At 48.4% G+C, this 20003-nt stretch overlaps 1 protein-coding gene across 3 annotated transcripts in view; it reads left to right on the forward strand.

The window, feature by feature from the left end:
* NUP98 (nucleoporin 98 and 96 precursor) overlaps nucleotides 1-20003 on the forward strand; it is a 63035-nt gene that overhangs the window by 18140 nt on the left and 24892 nt on the right. The window contains exons 8-16 of one of the 3 annotated variants that reach the window (XM_063127351.1): nucleotides 3574-3746; nucleotides 5414-5551; nucleotides 7804-7888; nucleotides 10022-10114; nucleotides 10744-10884; nucleotides 13864-13997; nucleotides 15567-15754; nucleotides 16842-16958; nucleotides 19252-19568. In XM_063127351.1, coding sequence (XP_062983421.1) covers nucleotides 3574-3746; nucleotides 5414-5551; nucleotides 7804-7888; nucleotides 10022-10114; nucleotides 10744-10884; nucleotides 13864-13997; nucleotides 15567-15754; nucleotides 16842-16958; nucleotides 19252-19568 — 1386 coding nt within the window. The remainder of the gene's footprint in view (nucleotides 1-3573; nucleotides 3747-5413; nucleotides 5552-7803; nucleotides 7889-10021; nucleotides 10115-10743; nucleotides 10885-13863; nucleotides 13998-15566; nucleotides 15755-16841; nucleotides 16959-19251; nucleotides 19569-20003) is intronic. The other 2 variants (XM_063127352.1, XM_063127353.1) reach the window with 2 other exon arrangements.

Below are 20003 nucleotides of genomic sequence, written 5' to 3' on the forward strand. Positions count from 1 at the left end.
CCCCACCTCCCATTTTAAACTGATTCCTGGGGGACAGGAGCTGGAGGAGGATCTAATTCAGGAAGGATGAAAGTGGAAACGCTTTACATTTTCTGAATAGTGATGGGGTAAAAAAATAGACTATGGTAGAACATGATAGGCGGTCAAAGAGGTGTCTGGGGAAAATGCACATTCCAGAGACGTTTGGACGGAACGCTCTGTACAGGTGTTGATATGCTCATCACCATCGCCAGTTTGTTTTTTAACGTGCCTTTCCCTTCGGATCGAGGCGGGCAACAACATTAAATACAGCAATGCAATACATAAAACTGGTTAAAAGAGAATATAAAACCGATACAAGATTAAAATAACAATCACAACAATTTAAAATTCTTAGGTTTAAAATCCATGTGGGTAGGCCTAATTGCGCATGGCGGCCCATCACAGCCCTATAGGCCTTGTTTTTGCGCTGCTCCTCGCAGATCGGTCAGTCAGCTGGAAAGTGGCATATCATGGCTAGTGGGTTACACACTGTGCAGGCCTGGACAGGGCGGAGGCAGAGGCATGATGGGACCTCACTGGTTGCTCCCAGAGTACTTCTCAACAACACTGTTTAACCCTTCTTAACAAACACAACGTTGCTTGCTTCTGTGACCTTTTTCAGATTGTAAATGTCAGGAACAGCACTACTACCTCCCATAATAATAATAATAATAAATAATAATGTTTACTACCTGCCTCTCCCTCTGGATTGAGGAGGGGAGCAATCCTAAATACAATAGCATACATAAAATTATTATTATTATTATTATTATTATTATTATTATTATTATTTATTTATTTATCTATTTATATAGCACCATCAATGTACATGGTGCTGTACAGAGTAAAACAGTAAATAGCAAGGCCCTGCCGCATAGGCTTACAATCTAATAAAATCATAGTAAAACAATAAGGAGGGGAAGAGAATGCAAACAGGCACAGGGTAGGGTAAGCAGGCACAGGGTAGGGTAAAACTAACAGTATAAAGTCTGCACAACATCAAGTTTTAAAAGCTTTAGGAAAAAGAAAAGTTTTTAGTTGAGCTTTAAAAGCTGCGATTGAACTTGTAGTTCTCAAATGTTCTGGAAGAGCGTTCCAGGCGTAAGGGGCAGCAGAAGAGAATGGACGAAGCCGAGCAAGGGAAGTAGAGGCCCTTGGGTAGGCGAGAAGCATGGCATCAGAGGAGCGAAGAGCACGAGCGGGGCAATAGTGTGAGATGAGAGAGGAGAGATAGGAAGGAGCTAGACCGTGAAAAGCTGTTAAATTAGTTAAAATTAGTTAAAAGAGCATATAAAACCAATACAATATTAAAATAACAACCACAGCATCTTAAAATTCTTAGGTTTAAAATTCATCTGGGTAGGCCTGCTGGAAGAGATTAGTCTTCATAGCTGTCTTAAACTCAGAGGAAGCATTAAGCCGACGAATCTCCTCTGTCAGGCCATTCCACGGTCTGGGGGCAGCAGAAGAAAAGGTCCTCTGACTAGCGGTTGCCAGCCTAGTTTTGGCTGACTGTAGTAAATCCTTCCCAGAGGACCTGAGTATGCAGGGCGGATGGTATGGGAGAAAGTGATCCCGCAGGTAACCTGGATGATCAACACTTTGTACTTTGTCCAGAAACTAATTGGCAGCCAGTGGAGTGATTTTAATGTTGTTGTAATATGGTCACCCTTAGGTGTGCCAGTGGCCAGCCTGGCTGCCCTATTTCGAACTAGTTGAAGTTTCCGGACTAGGCACAAAGGTAGCCCTACGTGCAAGGCATTGCTAGAAGCTTCTGAGCCAGGCTGGGGAAGCTGGGGTTTATGTCGTGGGAACCTGATGGAATGGAGAGAGCCAGTGTGGGACTGCCGTCTCTGGATGCAAACTCTGTAGTTCGGGATGGGGACCATTTTGGGTCTCCCTGGAAACCCGCCCCCCCCCCCAGGGCTCAGATGATGTGATGGGGTGCATGGTCCCCTGGCCGAAGTACCGACTGCCTCTGCTCTAAGCAACGCTTCGGCCAAGAAGACAGCTTTGCTCCACCTGCGGTTTCCCCAGTTAGAGAAAGCCCAAGCAGAGTAAAGTCCACCGAGGTGCCAGTTTTGTTCATCCTTCGTGTTCTCTGAGTGACGAATTTACGGAAGGAGTGAAGCAGGCTCAGGCAGCGGCTGTGTCTCGACCTCAGGGCTCTGGCTGAGTACACAACGGCGGCGCTTCTCGGTCACCTTCCCCGTGTGGAGAAGGCGAAGTAGTGGCTCCGTTGCTCTCTCACTCACCCGGCGTGTCAAAGGGGGCACCGTGTCAAGCAACTTAACCCCTTTAAAAGGAGAAGACCCCTCCACAGAATCACTGGGTGACAGTACCAGGCTCCCCCCCCCCCCAGTAAATTAGTACTAAGGAGATGCTATCGGGGTGATCTTACGATGGAGACTGAACATCAGGGATGCGTCCGAAGAAGAAAGGGTGGTAGCAGTGGGGGACTGCTGTTACCTTCCCATAAACTGGATAAATGTATGTTCCGGCCACGACAAAGAGGTCAACATTTCTACTACTGTAAATGGCAGCGCCCTAGAATAGTTAGTCAAGGAGTCAACCAGAGGGGAGGTGACGCTGGACTTAATCCCAAGTGGTGCCGCCCAGGGAATAGTGGGTGCTGAGAGCCAGTCGGAGACCGTGACCACGGCGCTTTCAGACATAATATAAATGTTGTAGATCACAAGCTGAATATGAGCCAATAGCGCAATATGGCTGCAAGAAAGGCAAATGCACCAAACCTCGCCCAGACCTATATGATGACCTCGAGTTGTTTACTGATGGATCCAGCTACAATTGTACAACAAGCAGCTGAACTCGTAGTATGCACAGAAGCCCTGATGCCAAGCATCAGGGCTTCTGTGCATACTACGAGTTCAGCTGCTTGTTGTACAATTGTAGCTGGATCCATCAGTAAACAACTCGAGGTCATCATATAGGTCTGGGCGAGGTTTGGTGCCAAGTTGCAAGACTTCAAGGCATTCATGCTCTGGAACTTCTTCTTTTCTTTGTGTTGCCTGTTCCCTTCCATCTGTCGGGTGGAGTCGATTTTGTAACCTTGGCTCGAATGGTCCCGTCAATTCGGTCTCCATGTCTGCACAGTGCATGTCAACCTACTAGAGGCAAGAGAAATCTCTCTTGGCGATCGCTTCTCAATCTAGGCTCCACTGGCAGGCATGAATCCGTCTTGGGGTAGATCCGAGTCACGGCACCATTTGTTAGATCAATGTCCTTGGGTGAAAAGAACATTGATCTAACAAAAATTTAAATGGAAAATTGTCAAGGAAGTTCAACAGAGTCACCTTTGACTTCAAAATAGGAAACTTCTCTTAAAATGAGTGAAATGGTAAAAAGTTGAAAGGTACAGTCAAGAGGATTGAATTATGCCAGAATGCTGAAGGGATATTCAATGTCCCAATAATAGAAGGTCAGCTAAAATGTACGCCGCAGGTCCCGAAAGGCAGCACAGAGAGCAGCGCGGTCGATGAGCAGCCTCAAGGGAGCTGTGCAAGTTGGTAGCATATCAATAATTAGCCTCAGCTCTTTCTGTTCCAGGTACATCAGGCTTTGGAACAGGACAAGGTCTCTTTGGTCAGACGCAGCAAACAACCAGCCTCTTCAACAAGCCTTTTGGCCAGGCCACCACTGCGCAGAACACGGGCTTTTCGTTTGGCAACACCAGCACCCTTGGGCAGCCCAACACAAACACCATGGTAAGGTCACAAGGGTGGTAACAACCTGGGAGGCTAGAACCTAAGAAGAAGAAGAAGAAGGGTCCACCTAGCCCAGCACTCCGTTCACCCAGTGGCCAACCAGCTGCCCCGACCAGAAGCCCACAAGCAGGTCATGAGTGCAACAGCACCCTCCCGCCAGTCATCACATAGCCGTCACGACTGGTAGCCATTGATAGCCTTGGCCCCTGGTTGAGTCCAGGGGGTTGGAGTTGATGGCCTTTTAGGCCCCTTCCAACTCTATAATTTTTCTGTGGATTTGTCCAAACCCTTTTTAAAGCCATCCAGTTTGTGGCCATCACTACATCGTGTAACAGCCAGTTCCGTAGCTGTGCCCTAGATTCTTCATGTCTCCTGTTGACAGAGTGCCTTTGACTCTGCAGCGTTTTGACTAAGGACTTTCCAAGAGAATTCTTTGTTCAGGCTTAGTCTCTGCAGAGCAGGGAGCTTTAACCTGCTTTCTGTTTCTGGTGAATATCTGTTCAGGGCTCTTTAAGGGTTAAGGCATAAGGCAGCTCTTTAGCATGAGTCAGAGCGGTGGGTCTGTCTTAACCCGGCACTGGGGGGGCAACAGCTCTTGAGAGTCTCCAAGACAAGATCCCTTAATCGGAGATACCAGCTCTCTCGGCCTGCAAAGCATGTGCTTTACCCGGGGATGCGTTCTCCCACAAGGCGATTCTGTCATAGCAACCCTCTCAAGCAACGAAATGAACAGTTCGTTGCCAACAGTTGGAGCCGGGCGCGCCACTCACCTGGTCTGGCAGGCTTCCTTCTCGTTTCAGACATGGAGCTAGGCAGGGAAGCGAAGCCTCCCCTTAGGACTACATGGGCCTACCCAGGGAAGCCCTGGCTGACAGGTTGGCTTTTCACTGGGCGGTGATCTGAACTGCCAACAGTACTGTTCATACCTCCAGGACTTTGTACTGGGATCCCTATTGCATGCTCCTCAGTCAAGTTGTCCAGTCTCCCTCCCTCTCTTTCCTTCTCTCTTTCTCTCTCTCTCCCTCTTTCTCTCTGCCTGATGTTGTTGCTCTCTTAGGAGGCATAGGTGGAAATGTGTATGCAGAGGATCTCCAGTTTAAGTTGCACTGGACATTCAATTAACTCCGTATGAGGTATCAGGCCCTTAATATTCACATCCAAGATCCCTGTATTACAGGGAGTTTCATCCGCTTTCGCTATGGGACACAGGTGTGAAGGTCCTGATGGGGAACTTCCCAAAGCCCATTTGGGGAACAAGCCGTTGGGCTAAAGCAAGTAGCAGCCCTTACAGGCGTTGGGAAACTGCCTTTGTCACCACCAGAGGCTGTGGCTGTATCACGTTTGTTTTTAAGCACCGGTGAGGGCCGCTTCGTTTTTCATTGCCACGGTGCTTTGCAACCCCAGTCCTGAACCTGCATTCAGAAACCGCCAGCATAATGGCTGAAAATGAAACTGGGTTTCTGCTGGGCTGAGACACGACTGCTGAACCAGGGCGCTTTGGTCTCGTCAGTTGCCACCAGGAGAGCACAGGTCCGCTTGTATAAAAATCGCCATGATCTGAAACAGTGGTCTCCAAGATCCAGAACTGCTGCTTAGGGTTTTTTTTTAAAAAAAAACAAAGGATATGTTGTAGCATATCTTTCTCAAACATCCCCTAATGTTTGCAGGGTTTATTTGGAGCAACACAGCCCTCTCAAACTGGAGGCCTTTTTGGAACCGCTGCCAATACGAACACTGCTACTGCATTTGGAACTGGGACAGGTCTCTTTGGACAAGCCAATACAGGATTTGGTGTTGGTGCCTCGGTACGTCAGTTGGGAGTAATGAGGGTGGTTTTTTTTAAGGGTGTGGAAGTTGCTTATTGCACACGTCAGACCAAAAGGCTCTGCTAGCGGTGATGATTGTAGTAATAATTAGGGACATCCGAAAATGTTGGCTTTGAACAACTCTTGGAAGGTTTTGCTTATTAAAACGAAACAAACCCTAACAAATCTGTAAACTGATAATCTGCCTAGTGCTGGCAGTCTCTCGACTCACAGGTGCATTTTGGGTGTATAGTTCCTGTCCTTTTAAAACCATACATTGGCCGGCCTGTGGACGTGAGATTCCAGTTTCAACACACAAGTCCTGGTTCGCTTAAACTGCTGTTCCCTGTTATGCTTGAAATGGAGAACTCTTGTTCAGTGCCAGGTTTCTAACCGGGATCTTAAACCACAGTTTGAGCATGGCTTAAGATCCTGTTTAGGAAACCTACGTTAAACCAGACTTCTCCATTCCAGATGTAACCGGAAACTGCAGTTAATGCTAACTAGGGTTAGTATTTGAGGGGTGGGGGGAGCAGGCCACCCCAAAGTCATTCGTGGCTTTGCTTAAACGATCACCCTTCGCGTCGGCTCTTGGAGGCGTCCAGTGAGACTTCTTCATCTGCTGCCTTTACGCTGCTGGGTGTCAAAGCAAACATGCAGCAGCAGCAGGGACAATGGCACGTCCCTAAGCAACACCTTTTGTATCGTACCATTTTTTAGGTTATGTTTTTGAGGTATTTATTTGTTTTGTGCTGATTATGGTTTACATTGAGTTTGGGTTTGTTTGTCATTTGTTTTCCTCTTCTACCTGTGACATTCATCACGTATTTCTGTATTGTGTGTGCAAGTCTCTTCAAGACTGCTTTTTGCAATGGGAAGTAATGCAAACGTTTAATAAGAATAAGTACTTAACATACATCTCACTGACCAATGTAAGTAGCTGATCAAGTAATTGGTTATGTTCTAGGCTCTCCAAAAGATATATTATATTTAACTGATATTCATATGTATTGCTTTAGTGTGCTGGGTTGCCAGTGTTTACATCCTAATTAATTCAGCAATAAAACATAGACACATTGATCTGAATGCAGTACTCAAAGGGAGAACCCGTACAGCCGGTGGGATTTTACCCCATTGGCTTGTAATGCAGGAAAGGTCTTTACTTGAGGATCATTTATGTGACCCAATAAAGGGCGCTGTACATCATGTTAAGTACTCCAGAACGTGTTCTTCTGTAGTGCATGAGTGAGCACAGCGGGAACGTCGCTCTGAACGAGGCACCCTGTCCACTAGCCGTTTTGGCTCCAGGGAGAAAGTCCCTTGGTTGCCTTTGCATTGGGCAAAGAATAACCCAAGAGTGTTTCTGGCTGCCTCCTTCTCCTCCTCCTGTCGGTGGGGCATCTGGCTGGCAGTTGGCAGTTGCTCCATCTCTTGGTAGGGGAGTTGATTGCCAAGGAGATCTCCTCCTCCTCCCCGTGAGCCTAAACACTGGAAGAAGGAAGGTTGTCCTAGCAGTTACCTCTCTCAGCAAGGAAGATTGGGGTTGCCTTATTTATTTTATTTTATTTATTTATTTATTTACATTTATATACTGCCCCACAGCCGAAGCTCTCTGGGCAGTTCACAAAAGTTAAAACAGTAAACATTAAAAAAGCATACAAAATTTAAAAACCATCAGAAACATAAAAACAACAGTATAAAAACAACAGTATCCATTTATAAAGCAACAGTTCTGGGGTCCGTTAGAAAACAAACTTAGCGTCGTTAAACACTGTTAAATGCCTGGGAGAAGAGGAAAGTCTTGACCTGGCGCCTGAAAGATAACAGTGTGGGTGCCAGGCGAGCCTCATCGAGGAGATCATCCCACAGTCGGGGGGCCACCACCGAAAAGGCCCTCTCCGGCTAGATTGAACGAGGCAACCCAAATCCCCCACCACGGCTTGTCCTGCCCTGGCACGCGTATGCCTGGGCTGCCTTCTGCTGAAGGTCAGGATATGCTGGCGGATGAGAGGAAAGAGGAGGCCTCATCCTCCTCTCTCTCCCCCAACTCCTCCCCCTATCTCAGTATTGTGTGGTACGGAGCAGTTCCGCAGTAAGGGGATAAATCGCTGGTGCAGACTGTGCAGCCATGATTCAGAACAGCACGTTGGTGGGTAATGCGCTTTACTTGGGCGTCGTTCTTCCCAGATGTTCGCTGGCAGCTAACTGATAAAATGCATAATTTCTTGTTTGTGACGTGGTTTTCTTTTCAGTCCCTATTTAGCAACAAACCTGCTGGGTTTGGAACCACGACCACCAGCGCGCCCTCATTTGGGACAACCACAAGCGGACTTTTTGGTAACCAATCAGTTAAATGCTTCCATTTGGCATATTTATTTGTTTAGAAGTATTAATATCTGCTGGCTGTTGCGTTCAATAGGGATTGGTGGGTCTCTCATTCTCAATTTCATTCAAGTTCTCATTTTTCATTCAGGCTTTTCTTGGTTTTTTTTTCCCCCCCATCCTAATTCCACATCGGATTGTGATTTTTTTAAAAAAATCCGCATGAAAACATGTACCACATGTTCATATTTTTCTGTATGTGTTTTCGAAAATGTGCACATTTTTGTGCATACTTTTGGAAATGTACACATCCCCCCTATTAAATAAAGTGTTTTGTGTGCATTTTTGCAAATACATGAATTTGTGTGTGCATTTTTTTAAAAAAATGAGTGCATTTTTGTACACTTTTTTTGTGGACTGCACACAGATTTCGTAAATGAATGTCCGCAACAGACTGTGTTGCCATTTGTGTTTAAGTTTTGGAAGTGCAAATTTGGTATGTTTGCATTGAAATGCGAGTTGAATGAATTTCTCACCTACCCCTAGCATTGACTCTTCTCACCTGGCTTTCTGTGGGCTTAATTATGTTAAAGTTTCGTAGGTAAACCATAATAACCTATTTACATGCTGTCAGGGAAGCTGTGCTTTGTAGGGGCTGCTGGAACATTCTCGACACAGGCGGTTTGGGCCTCTGGTGCAGGAGTTTCAAGTCCCTAACTGTCAGGTGACCTGTTTGTTTGATCGGCTGGTCTCTGATAGGAAATGCGGGGTCGTCCTGGAGGTTCTGTGAAAGGCTTGTCAAGCCGTCGTTTGGGGACGCCGCCTCAGAGATTGCTGAGTCAGTTCCAGGTCCCACGGTGTTGTCCTCAGTGCATGTCCAGATTTAGGTTTCATTCAACTGAGGATGGGTGAAGGAGAAGTAATGATAAGACAGGTCATCTTGCTTGTGGGCTGTTCCTCTAGTAACAGACTGCAGCACATCACCACATGTAATCTGGGGTACCGTTTGAGAATCTGTTCCTGTTTGCAGTCTAACGGACGTTCTTTTGCCCAGGCGAAGCAATTGGTCTCAGTCCGTTGGGGATTCTTAACTTTTCCTTATTGGGCTTTCCTCAGGCCAGTACAAAACTATACAAGCTCTCAAAACATACTCCAAGGCCAGTGGTGGGCTCTAAGCTTCATTATTGTTGTTGTTGTTGTTGTTGTTGTTATTATTATTATTATTTATATAGCACCATCAATGTACATGGTGCTGTACAGAGTAAAACAGTAAATAGCAAGACTCTGCCGCATAGGCTTACAATCTAATAAAATCATAGTAAAACAATAAGGAGGGGAAGAGAATGCACCAAACAGGCACAGGGTAGGGTAAAACTAGCAGTATAAAGTCAGAACAAAATCAAGTTTTAAAAGCTTTAGGAAAAAGAAAAGTTTTTAGCTGAGCTTTAAAAGCTGCGATTGAACTTGTAGTTCTCAAATGTTCTGGAAGAGCGTTCCAGGCGTAAGGGGCAGTGGAAGAGAATGGACGAAGCCGAGCAAGGGAAGGAGAGACCCTTGGGCAGGTGAGAAACATGGCATCAGAGGAGCGAAGAGCACGAGCGGGGCAATAGTGTGAGATGAGAGAGGAAAGATAGGAAGGAGCTAGACAGTGAAAAGCTTTGTAGGTCAACAGGAGAAGTTGAAACCAGTCCGCGAGAAGTTATCTCTGCTCCCTGCGAGTGATTGGAGAAAAGTTGCTAGAAAGAGTGGAGCGTTCGTTGCCTTTTTTCTCCCTACCGAAAGGTTTTCTTCGGCTTCCTTCGCTTGGTGACAGACTCCCCAGGTTTGGTAAAGAAATCAGGGGTGGGGGGTGGCCATGAGGAACCTTGTACCTTCCTGGACAACTGCACGTGCTGCCTTAAAGCATCTTGCTTCCTATTTTTGAGGCTTCCGGGTGTAGAAGATGGGGAAGTGCTAACTAAGGCCTTCTCTTCAGTGGCAGCCAACCCTATTTTTTTCCCAGAAAACAGCCGCCATCATTTAGAAAAAAGGCTTTGCAAAAGTTCAGGCGGATTGTGTGTACAGTTTGCAAACTGACCCATGTGCAGAACTTATGTAGAAGAGAGGACTAGATGTCAAGGAAGGCCACTGAACATAATTTACTTGTAGGTTTTGGGGCAAACGCCGCTGGGACTGGCCTGTTTGGAAACAAGCCCACTGCTGGAACTCTGGGAACTGGACTTGGAACAGGATTTGGACCAGGTAAAGAATAGGAAGGTGCCACCACTTTCCTCCCTCTGATCGGCTTTTAGCCAAAATTCTGTGTGCCCTAGTGCAGATTCACGAAGCATAACAACACGCTTGTAGCTAAGGGAAATCCACCAAAGTCCGTCCTCCTTCATGCTTTAATGTCCCCCCCCTTCTGTCATTAGTACATGATGCATGACACACACGCACACACACACACGCTGCCTCCTGCTTCTCCAGCATTTCCATATCTTTTCTACCTACGTCCTTGTAGGGAAATGGTAAATATGTTGTGATCAGAACAGCATTAGTCCTACTGTTTCTTCTCTCCCCCCACCCCTTCCCTACGTAAGGAATCACAGCTGTGGGGCCTTCTGTTAGAAGCCACAGTTAATATTTAACTTTGCAGCTGAGAGAATAACATGCATCATTTTAAAAACTTGCTTTTGAAATGAAACCTGGAAGTTGCTCCTTTTCAAAGCAATAATTGGCAAGTGAGAGAGCGGGGGAAGGGAGGCGTTTTCCCAGGAGCGCGAACGATGATTAGATCCTTTTCTGAGCTACCTTGAGAATTTGCTGATTGCTGCTGGCTGCTCCTGACGGCTTTCCACAAACTGTTTTGTTTCTCCCCCCTTCTTCTGTAGCCCTTAGTGCGGGACAGACTTCGTTGTTTGGGAGCACCCAGCCTAAACTAGGAGGCACATTGGGGACAGGAGCATTTGGCGCTCCTGGGTTTAATACGTCCACCGCCACCCTGGGCTTTGGAGCTCCCCAACCTGCTGTGGGTAAGTGCATCGTTTCCAAACACATTGCCTGGATTTAAAGGCAGGGCAGCCTTTAACTTGGCAAAAAGCCACATGAGTTTGCAGGGGTTCAGTGTTGCTCCGCTCTGAGCATGGATGTTTGACAAGAAGAAGAATGTGTTATTTGAGGGACAACGCTGGGCGCATATCCTCTCTGGCATCCAGCCGATTTCTAGCTTTGGTTTTTTTATGCTGACAAGAGTTGAAAACCCAGATTCACACCGATAGGTGGTTGGAAATAGAATTAATGATGAAATAGCTATTTTTTGCCAGGATATGCAGCCATTTGAGAGCACCAAAATTCATCAAGATTTTGATGGAAGAAATTTTGCTTGGCCAAGGCTTTGCTCTGCAACTCAATAAGGTCATCTTTTTGCATATCAGCATCATCCATAGAGTCCAAATTAAATGTGAAAGGATTTCGAACCCACAATAGGTTCGGCTATTGGGCTGTATAGAAATGAAAAAAAAAATACTTTTTGCAATAAACCAGAAAAAGGTGACTTAGAACAAAGCAGTCACTTACCTTGAAAGACTGATTGTTCTTCACGAACGCGAACACACGTGTAGCAGGTAACGATAACTACTGTCATACACGTGGTGTACAAATGAGCTACGTCGGAGCTCCCAAGATTAGTAGAAAGAAATAAAGTTGGGCCAAGCTGCGCTGCTACGTACTTGTAAAAAAAACAATTTATAGTTTATAGTATACTCACACCTCCCCTGGAGTCGGTCCAAACCTCCCCTGGGGAGGTTTAACCCCACCGGTTAAGAACCCCTGAGCTAAAGTAAGCCAGACAGTAGCCTAGTCAGTTTGTGTTAGGGTTGCCTTAGGGTGCCCTTTAGTTTTGTACTAGGGAGAGGACTGTGCCTCAAAGGGGTTCTTGGTTTGGGCTGGGACTGTGCCGTTTATGCTACAGCACCCTGTGACTTCCATACATTGAATTAGGCAGCTTTCCCCAGGGGTTCCATAGTAGCGTCGTCGTAGAGCATTTGCAGTCCCCTCTTGTTGACCTGGGGGAGAGTGGAGCACTGCCAAAGGGCTGACGTCCCCCTTTGTGTATAGACTTGGCTAAGAGGAGTCGGGATTTCATAGAACCATAGAATGGTAGAGTTGGAAGGGGCCTACAGGGCCATCGAGTCCAACCCCCTGCTCAATGCAGGAATCCACCCTAAAGCATCCCTGACAGACGGCTGCCCAGCTGCCTCTTGAAGGCCTCCAGTGTGGGAGAGCCCACAACCTCCCCAGGCAACTGATTCCATTATCAACAGTCAGGAAGTGTCAAGGCTGCTCTATGCAGTTCTTCTCAAGGGTGCTGCCTGAACGTCAAACTTTGCAGGTGTATTAAAACTGTTGAGCGAGGGCAAAATTGGCAAGGAAATACACAAGGCCACGGTTGCAGCAGTTTGGGGAGATCCCTTAAAAACAAACTAGAGAAAATCAAAGGGTCTTCAAGCTGACTCTCTATAAGGCCATCGAGTCCACCCCCCTGCTCAATGCAGGAATCCACCCTAAAGCATCCCTGACAGAAGGTTGTCCAGCTGCCTCTTGAAGGCCTCCAGGGTGGGAAAAACACTCACTTTCCAAGCCAACTTTGTAGTCAGGAATGAGGGCCATCTTGTAGCTTTGCCACATGGTTCACTTGTGATAGCAGCTGAGCTTCTGGACTGACTAGGAGACCGTGTGCCCTGGCACCTTTGTTCGAGGCCTAGAGCCTCGACTGGTTGAACCCATGGAGTGTCTGCAAAGAAAGAGAAATGGCCTCTGCTGTTTCAACGCAGCCCGTGCCGATGGCTAAGGCCATGTCGTTCCGGAGTACGGCAGGTGCACGAATGCTTCGCTTCCCACTCCGTTAGCTGGGTGCGGGTGTGTTTGCACGCTGGCTTGCGGGAGTCCCAGCTGCATGGAAAGGCCCTCCTTTGCTGCAGTGCGTGCTGGACAGCAGAGGAGGGACCTCCAAGACCCTGCTCTGGGAGTGGTCTCGCCTCTGACGTGGTCCTCTGGATTTGCAAAGAGGGAAGCTTGGCAACTCGCCTGTGGGATGAACAGAACAAAGCCCCCCACACCATCCCCCAGGTGCACGCTGTCTCTAGTGGCCTCTGCCATGTTCCTCTAGATGGGACCAGGCTAAAGCTCAGAATTAAAGATGGAGGAAGAAGAGGGCTTCTGTAAACCTGCTGTGGTAGACTTGGACCCAGTTCGCACGATCACCAGTGCAGTTAACAGGCCACAGCGGCTTGTTCACCACGCTGTGTGTGCCGGTCACATACCAGCCTGATGCCCTTAATTACCCTCACCGCCCCGGCTTACCGTGCCATCGGAACTCGGTGAGGGTGGGTTGCTGCCGTAGCTGCGCCTGTGAGGGTAATTGAGCAAACTGGGCCGGCGTGCAGCCAGCACACACAACGTGGCTCACGAGCCGTCATGGCTTGTTGACTGCTTGGCAGCTGTGCAGACTGGCCCTCTGTCATGCTGACTCTGCAGCGGCGTCCTGTAACTTTGGTTGCTGGCACTGTTGGGGCTGGCTTGTGTGGCTGGTTTGAGTCTTGTGGAGCAATTCAGACCGCTCCGTGGCTTGGGAAGCATGTCTGAGTGGGGGGTGGGGGGTGGCGCCCTCTCAGCTAGGCCCACAGCCCCACGGAAGCAGCCCGGAAGGACGGCTGCGCACCTCTGGCGCTGTGCAGCTGATGGCGGAGGGGGGTGCCGCCCGCGGGCCCGCTGCAGCCACCTTGAACTTCCTGCGTGGTAACCGAGATCCTCACTTCCGTTAGCAGCTTCTTATTTCATTTTGTCCAGGGGCGGGCAACTCATGGCCCTCCAGACCTTTTGGCCCAGCCAGCATAGCCAGTGATGGGGGATCATGGGAGTTGTAGGCCAAAGCCTCTTTAAGGGCACAAGTTGCACAGCTGTGGATGTTCTTGTGGGATGTCGGGCTGACCTTTGCCTTCCCTTCCCTTCAGCTTTGACAGATCCAAATGCTTCAGCCGCCCAGCAGGCCATTCTTCAGCAGCACCTCAACAGCTTGACTTACTCCCCCTTTGGGGATTCCCCTCTCTTCAGAAACCCCATGTCTGACCCAAAGAAGAAAGAGGAGGTAAGTGTGTGGGTGTGAGGGTGCTGAGTCAAAATGGCGGAAGGGGGAAATGGCGAAGAGAGGTATATAAACTCATGCCTGCCGTGAAGAAAGGGCGTCGAGAAGCCTTTTCTCCCTGTCATGCAACACTAGGACTTGGGCTCAGCCGATGAGATGGATTGCCAAGAGATTCAGGACAGACACAAGGGCGTCTTTCTTCCCACGAGGTGTAATTAACTGATGGAGTTTAGTGCCAAAGAATGTGGCGATCACTGGCTTAGAGGGCCTGAAAGGGGAATTAAATTCATGGAGAGCGAGATCTGTCCGTGTTTCTTAATCATGGAAGCTGACTATGGAATCTCCATATTCAGAAGAGGGTTTCCTCTAAATAACAGCTGCTGGGAAGCAGGACCGGGGTGGGGGGTGGGGGCTGCTCTTGCCGTCAGGCCCTGCTCAGAGGCATCACGGAGGCATCTGGTGTTGGACACTGAGCTAAGATCTCATCCAGCTGCTCTTAAGCTCTTAGGACCAAAACACTTTAATTTAAAACTATGCAGAATCACGGCCACAAGCCAAAAACTGATGATGGCAGCATTGTAGGATGAAGCTTGGACGGGGTGATGTACATAGCAAACATGCTTGGAAAAGAATCCCTTTTTCTGATGCCCGTTTGAGAACGCGGGTATCATAGAAGAGCAGAGTTGGAAGGGGCCTACAAGGCCATCGAGTCCAAACCCCTGCTCCATGCAGGAATCCACCCTAAAGCATCCCTGACAGAGGGTTGTCCAGCTGCCTCTTGAAGGCCTCTAGTGTGGGAGAGCCCACCACCTCCCTAGGTCACTGGTTCCATTGTGGTACTGCTCTAACAGTCAGGAAGTTCCCCCCCCCCCCATGGCAGATGGGAGTTCAAGGTTGAGAAAGGACGGCTTGCGTAAGGGCCGCCCCCATTGAGTTAATGCTCCTCAAATACATGGGTGTGTTGTCAGGGTGGATGCAGGTGCTTGGTTGTGCAAAGTCAGCATTTGCTGGCCGCCACAGTAGTGGATTTAGGCTAACTTCTACAGTGATTTGGGGTTTTCAAAGCAGTGCTAGGCTCCCCGGCTTTGCCTCTTCGTCTGTGTGTTCAGCTGACAAGTTCTGTGCTTCCGTATCCCCACTGCTGTGCTGGCAGACTTCAGTTTTCAAGCCCAGATTCGCCATTGGCCTGTAAAATCCAGATGGAAGCAATAGAATGGACAGGTGCTCTTGGATGTCCCCGAAATCAGTAAAAATGTCGTTGCATCTCTGCATGTCTGAAAAGACGAATGCGTTTGCCACGGAGCAGCATGAAGGCTGCAGTGAGAATAATCCGTGAGGGTTGGACTGTAGCCTCAATCTTTTCCCTGGCAGCCGCCCGTTAGCGCACTTTGTTCACTCAAATGATCCAGGTCGCTGCTAAAACTATAAGATTATTAGCTAAAATAGAGCCGGTTGAAAGCACCCAGCCGGCACTGCGCACACTTACCTCTGACGTGGGACAAGCGTTCATGGCCAGTCCTGAGTCCGACAGCACAATCGCCTCAAGTCTGCATTGCCTGTGTCTTCTTTCAGAGGCTGAAACCAACCAATCCAGCGGCCCAGAAGGCATTCACCACGCCCACTCACTACAAGTTGACCCCTCGCCCTGCCACGAGGGTACGGCCGAAAGCTTTGCAGACCACGGGTTCTTCCAAATCCCACCTCTTTGATGGCCTAGATGATGATGAGCCGTCCCTGTTAAACGGGGCTTTCATGCCCAGGTGAGTGCTAAATCTTTATTTATTTTTACATGTGATGTGTGTTGGGAGAACAGTACCGTGGACTGGAGCAGTAGTTCTCAAACTCCGAATACCTGAAACACTTTTTAACTCCCATCACACAACGTAAAACACATTGTGATTTATTTTTTACTGTAGATGCCCCCACCACCATATCTCTCTCTCTCTCTCTCTCTCTCTCTCTCTCTCTCTCTCTCTCTCTCTCTCTGTTTGTGCTGAGCTTGTAGTTTTTTAAATAGCAATTAAGTGTCCTGACTTCCCCTAAAGCAGCCTTCCTCAACCTGGGGCGCTCCAGATGTGTTGGACTACAACTCCCAGAGCTGGCTGGGGCATTCTGGGAGGTGCAGTCCAACACATCTGGAGCGTCCCAGGTTGAGGAAGGCTGCCCTAAAGAATTGTAGGTTGGTGAACTGGTGAGAAGTCTGTTAGAGATTCCTCACCTGCTTCTCACAGAACTACAGTTCTGGAGAGGAGCAGTTTATTATTTATTTATTTATTTATTTCTTACCCGCCTCTCCACTTGGATCAAGGTGGGGAGCAACAGTGAATATAAAACACATAAAAACTGATTAAAAACATAGTATACATGATTAAAACATCCTTAAAACATCCTAAAAACATTCTAAAATTCCACTGGATAGGCCTGCCGGAATAGATCAGTCTTTATTGCTTTCTTAAATGCTAATAGAATGTTAAGTTGACGAGTCTCCTCCGGCAGGCCATTCCACGGTCTGGGAGCAGCAGAAGAGAAGGTCCTCTGGGTAATACCCATCAGCCTAGTTCAAGCTTCTGTTATAGATGATGCCTCTTTCATTGTATACCTTCTTTTATCCTTTTTTCAGGATACTTAAAAACAGAAAAATTATTTTGATATTTTCAAGGTCCTCTTTGGCAGAAAAGCAGCTTTAGAATATGAATTAATTAATTATAAACTGTACCGATGTCATTGGTGTGACTCCTCTTTGGTCTATGCTGGTCTTCTCCACAGCCATGGGGTCACGGGGTCACTTTTCAACTGATGTTTGTGACCTTGGTCCCCCCCCTCCCCCCCTCTCTCTTTCTCTCTCAGGAAGAGCATTAAGAAGTTGGTGCTGAAGAACATCAACAGCAGCAGTCTGTTCTCTCCTGCCAGCTGTGACGTGAATGACCTCGCCTCTCCATCTGAGTATCCAGAGAATGGAGAACGGTACGTCTGCGTAGGTCACAAGCATCATCTTGGCTGTGTTTGCTTCTGAAATAAGCTGATTTTGAAGGTGCAGCTCTTGCTGTCGTTGCTGGTTCAAGCATTTGAAAATCTTCCCTGTTGCAGCCCTGAAGCTAGACACGCGGTGCCAAATTCCATGTGGTGTGGAGCTGGTGGAGCAGGATTGGATACAAAAGCCACTTGTTTTGTAAGCAGGAAAGCGGTCTGTCTTTCCTTCTGTAACCGATACCAGCCTGACAGCTGCTTGGTACGCTCCTCAAAGTGTTGCAGCGTAATCTGTAAAGTGCAAGGCCTGTTGGGGATCCTTCTAGCATACCAGCTCCTTCACAGCATAGAATCATAGAACAGCAGAGTTGGAAGGGGCCTACAAGGCCATCGAGTCCAACCCCCTGCTCACTGCAGGAATCCACCCTAAAGCATCCCTGACAGAGGGTTGTCCAGCTGCCTCTTGAAGCACGTTGGCCCTGTCTGCTGCTTCAGTGGGAGTCCAGTCAATATGTCCACCCATTCCCTAGAATCTCCCCACAAAATCCCGTTGTGAGTAGGCTGAGTGCTCTTGGGAAATCAAAGCTGCTACCACGCGTTATTACTGGGTTTTGCATACTTCGTTGAGAAATACTCCAAAGGGCAGTCGTGGTTGCTTGAATTCTGCGACCGATCTAGTTATGGAAAGGGGCAAAGAACCCAATATCACTGGCAGTCCTGCATAGTTCCTGCCCTGGCTTCTGAGACCTTGCGAGGCGTGGCCCACAGACGTTCAAGTCTACCCTGAGCAAGCTGAATGATTAGACACTTTTTCCTTTTGAAAGCAGAGGTTCTCGGAATGCTGAACGCTGTGCTTCTGGAGTGTGTAGAGGCTTGGGTAGGCTCAAATTCTCCCCAACTCTTCTGCACAAAATAAGGTGGAAGTGTAAAAACAACAACCACATCTGTCCACCATCATGGTACTGCATAAGTTTGGAGAATAGGTGAGGGGGCTTCTTGCTTCTCTAGCCTCAAACCTCGGCAGTCTCTGCTACAAGGCAGTGACACTGCAGACTCCGCTGCTGTGAAGTCCAGGGCTAGGTGAGCAGGAAGCTATTCCTCGAGCCCAGAGCAGTGTTGCCCAGTGGGAGTGTGGGGGTGGGAATCTCCCAGTTATTCCCACCCACCCTGTCAGGAAGATGGGGCAAGGGGCCACTGCTTCTGCAAACTGGTTTATAACATTCCCCGTTGAAGCAGTCAATATTGGACAGAAACCCAACTCCAGACTCTCCAGTGTCACGTTATTTAAAATGTTCTGTGAGGAACTGTCCCAATTTCCCCGGTGCTTCATATGCCAAAGAGCTGCTTCCACAGAACTACCCTTGACTACTTGCCAGACCGTTTTTAAACCTTATTTTGCGAGTCTTGTCTTAGAAGAATGGAAGTGGAACCCCCATGGGAGGGCAGATTGCAGCCCCCCCCCCAAAAAATTCCATTTTTGTATTGGAACGGCAGTGTTTTTTAGGGGGTACATTTCACTTTACGTTATTTACTTGGCCTGGCCACATTGGGTATTTTTATACGATCTACACTTGATCTTAGCCAAAAGGCCGAGAAGTGTGACTTGAGGCTCCTACGCATGAGCTGACCCATGAGGTCAGTGCTGAGAAGACGGCATTATAATGCCGGATTTGGTTTGGCCTAGATCTCTCTCACGACAGCTGAAGGCCGGATGCTTTTTCTGCCTATTCCGGGCTCTACACAATAAGTCCTGCTTCTACTTTCTAACATCTGATTTGGTTGTTTCCTTTGGTCTCCTGTTCAGTGCAGTTCACTCATAGCTGATCCATGCGGCGACACTTGTTTATAAGTTCATGAAAAGGTTAGCTAATCAGTAGTATAATTACCTTTGGCTCTCGCCTCCATACTGTTTCAACTGTGTCGTTAATTAGGTTATGAAGCTTTTTAACTGGGCCTCTTGTAGGCGTCGCCGTGCGTTACAGGAAGCTGGTTTCTTGAGTGCAGCTCCTTGGTCATGCCACCTTAAATAGCTTGTTCCAAAATTTCCTATATCGGCCATCCTCAGCTCCATCCCACATCGCCATCTGGAGGGCATCGCGTTGGGCAAGGCTGCCCTGTGCACATGGTCTGCCCTTCTGTTTCACAGAGGTACTTAGAGGTATTATAATCAGAGGCGGCCTTACCTGGGACCCAAGCCACGGGCCATGGAAATCAATTGTTCTGGTTTAGATGACTGACCTTAGATGAATCCTGCCGCATAAGTCAAGCGGTGCGTGACTTTCTTTCCCAGGTTCCACTTCCTCTCCAGGTCAGTTGAGGAAAACCACAGGCAGGACGGAGAGCAGCAGGAGGAAGACAGTCACCCTCGCGAAGGGCTGCACTTCTATGCCAACCCCACTGGCAAGCCCCTCCCTCAGACACCAGAGAGCGCCATGCGCAAGCATCATAACCACATGGACGACACCATTCTGGCCCTGAACGTGCGGCCAGCCCTGCGGAATGGGCTGGAAGGCAGCAGTGAGGAGGCCTCCTACCACGAGGAGTCCCTGCAGGACGACCGCGAGGAGGAGGAAGTGGCGGACAGCATGCACCATACACATCCAGCAGGTGAGCCTTGTGCTCCTATTACTGGTGATCCCGCTCTTCTCTCTCCTGGCTAGCCGTGGTGCAGAAGCGGGGTGGGGGGGGCAGCGGCTGGTTTTTGTGTTGCATGCATCCCTTGACAGGCTGCGTGGCCCTGATTCAAGGGGCCTTTTCCCTAAATAGGCAAAACCTCTTGAGGGTGTCAGTGAATTTTCCAACACTCGTAGAATCATAGAATAGCAGAGTTGGAAGGGGCCTACAAGGCCATCAAGTCCAACCCCCTGCTCAATGCAGGAACCCACCCTAAAGCATCCCTGACAGAGGGTTGCCCAGCTGCCTCTTGAAGGCCTTGTGTGGGAGAGCCCACAACCTCCCTAGGTAACTGGTTCCATTGTCGTACTGCTCTAACAGTCAGGAAGTTTTTCCTGATGTCCAGCTGGAATCGGGCTTCCTTTAACT

Source organism: Elgaria multicarinata, chromosome 5 (genome assembly GCF_023053635.1).
Source record: "Elgaria multicarinata webbii isolate HBS135686 ecotype San Diego chromosome 5, rElgMul1.1.pri, whole genome shotgun sequence".
Taxonomy (NCBI): Eukaryota; Metazoa; Chordata; class Lepidosauria; order Squamata; family Anguidae; genus Elgaria; species Elgaria multicarinata.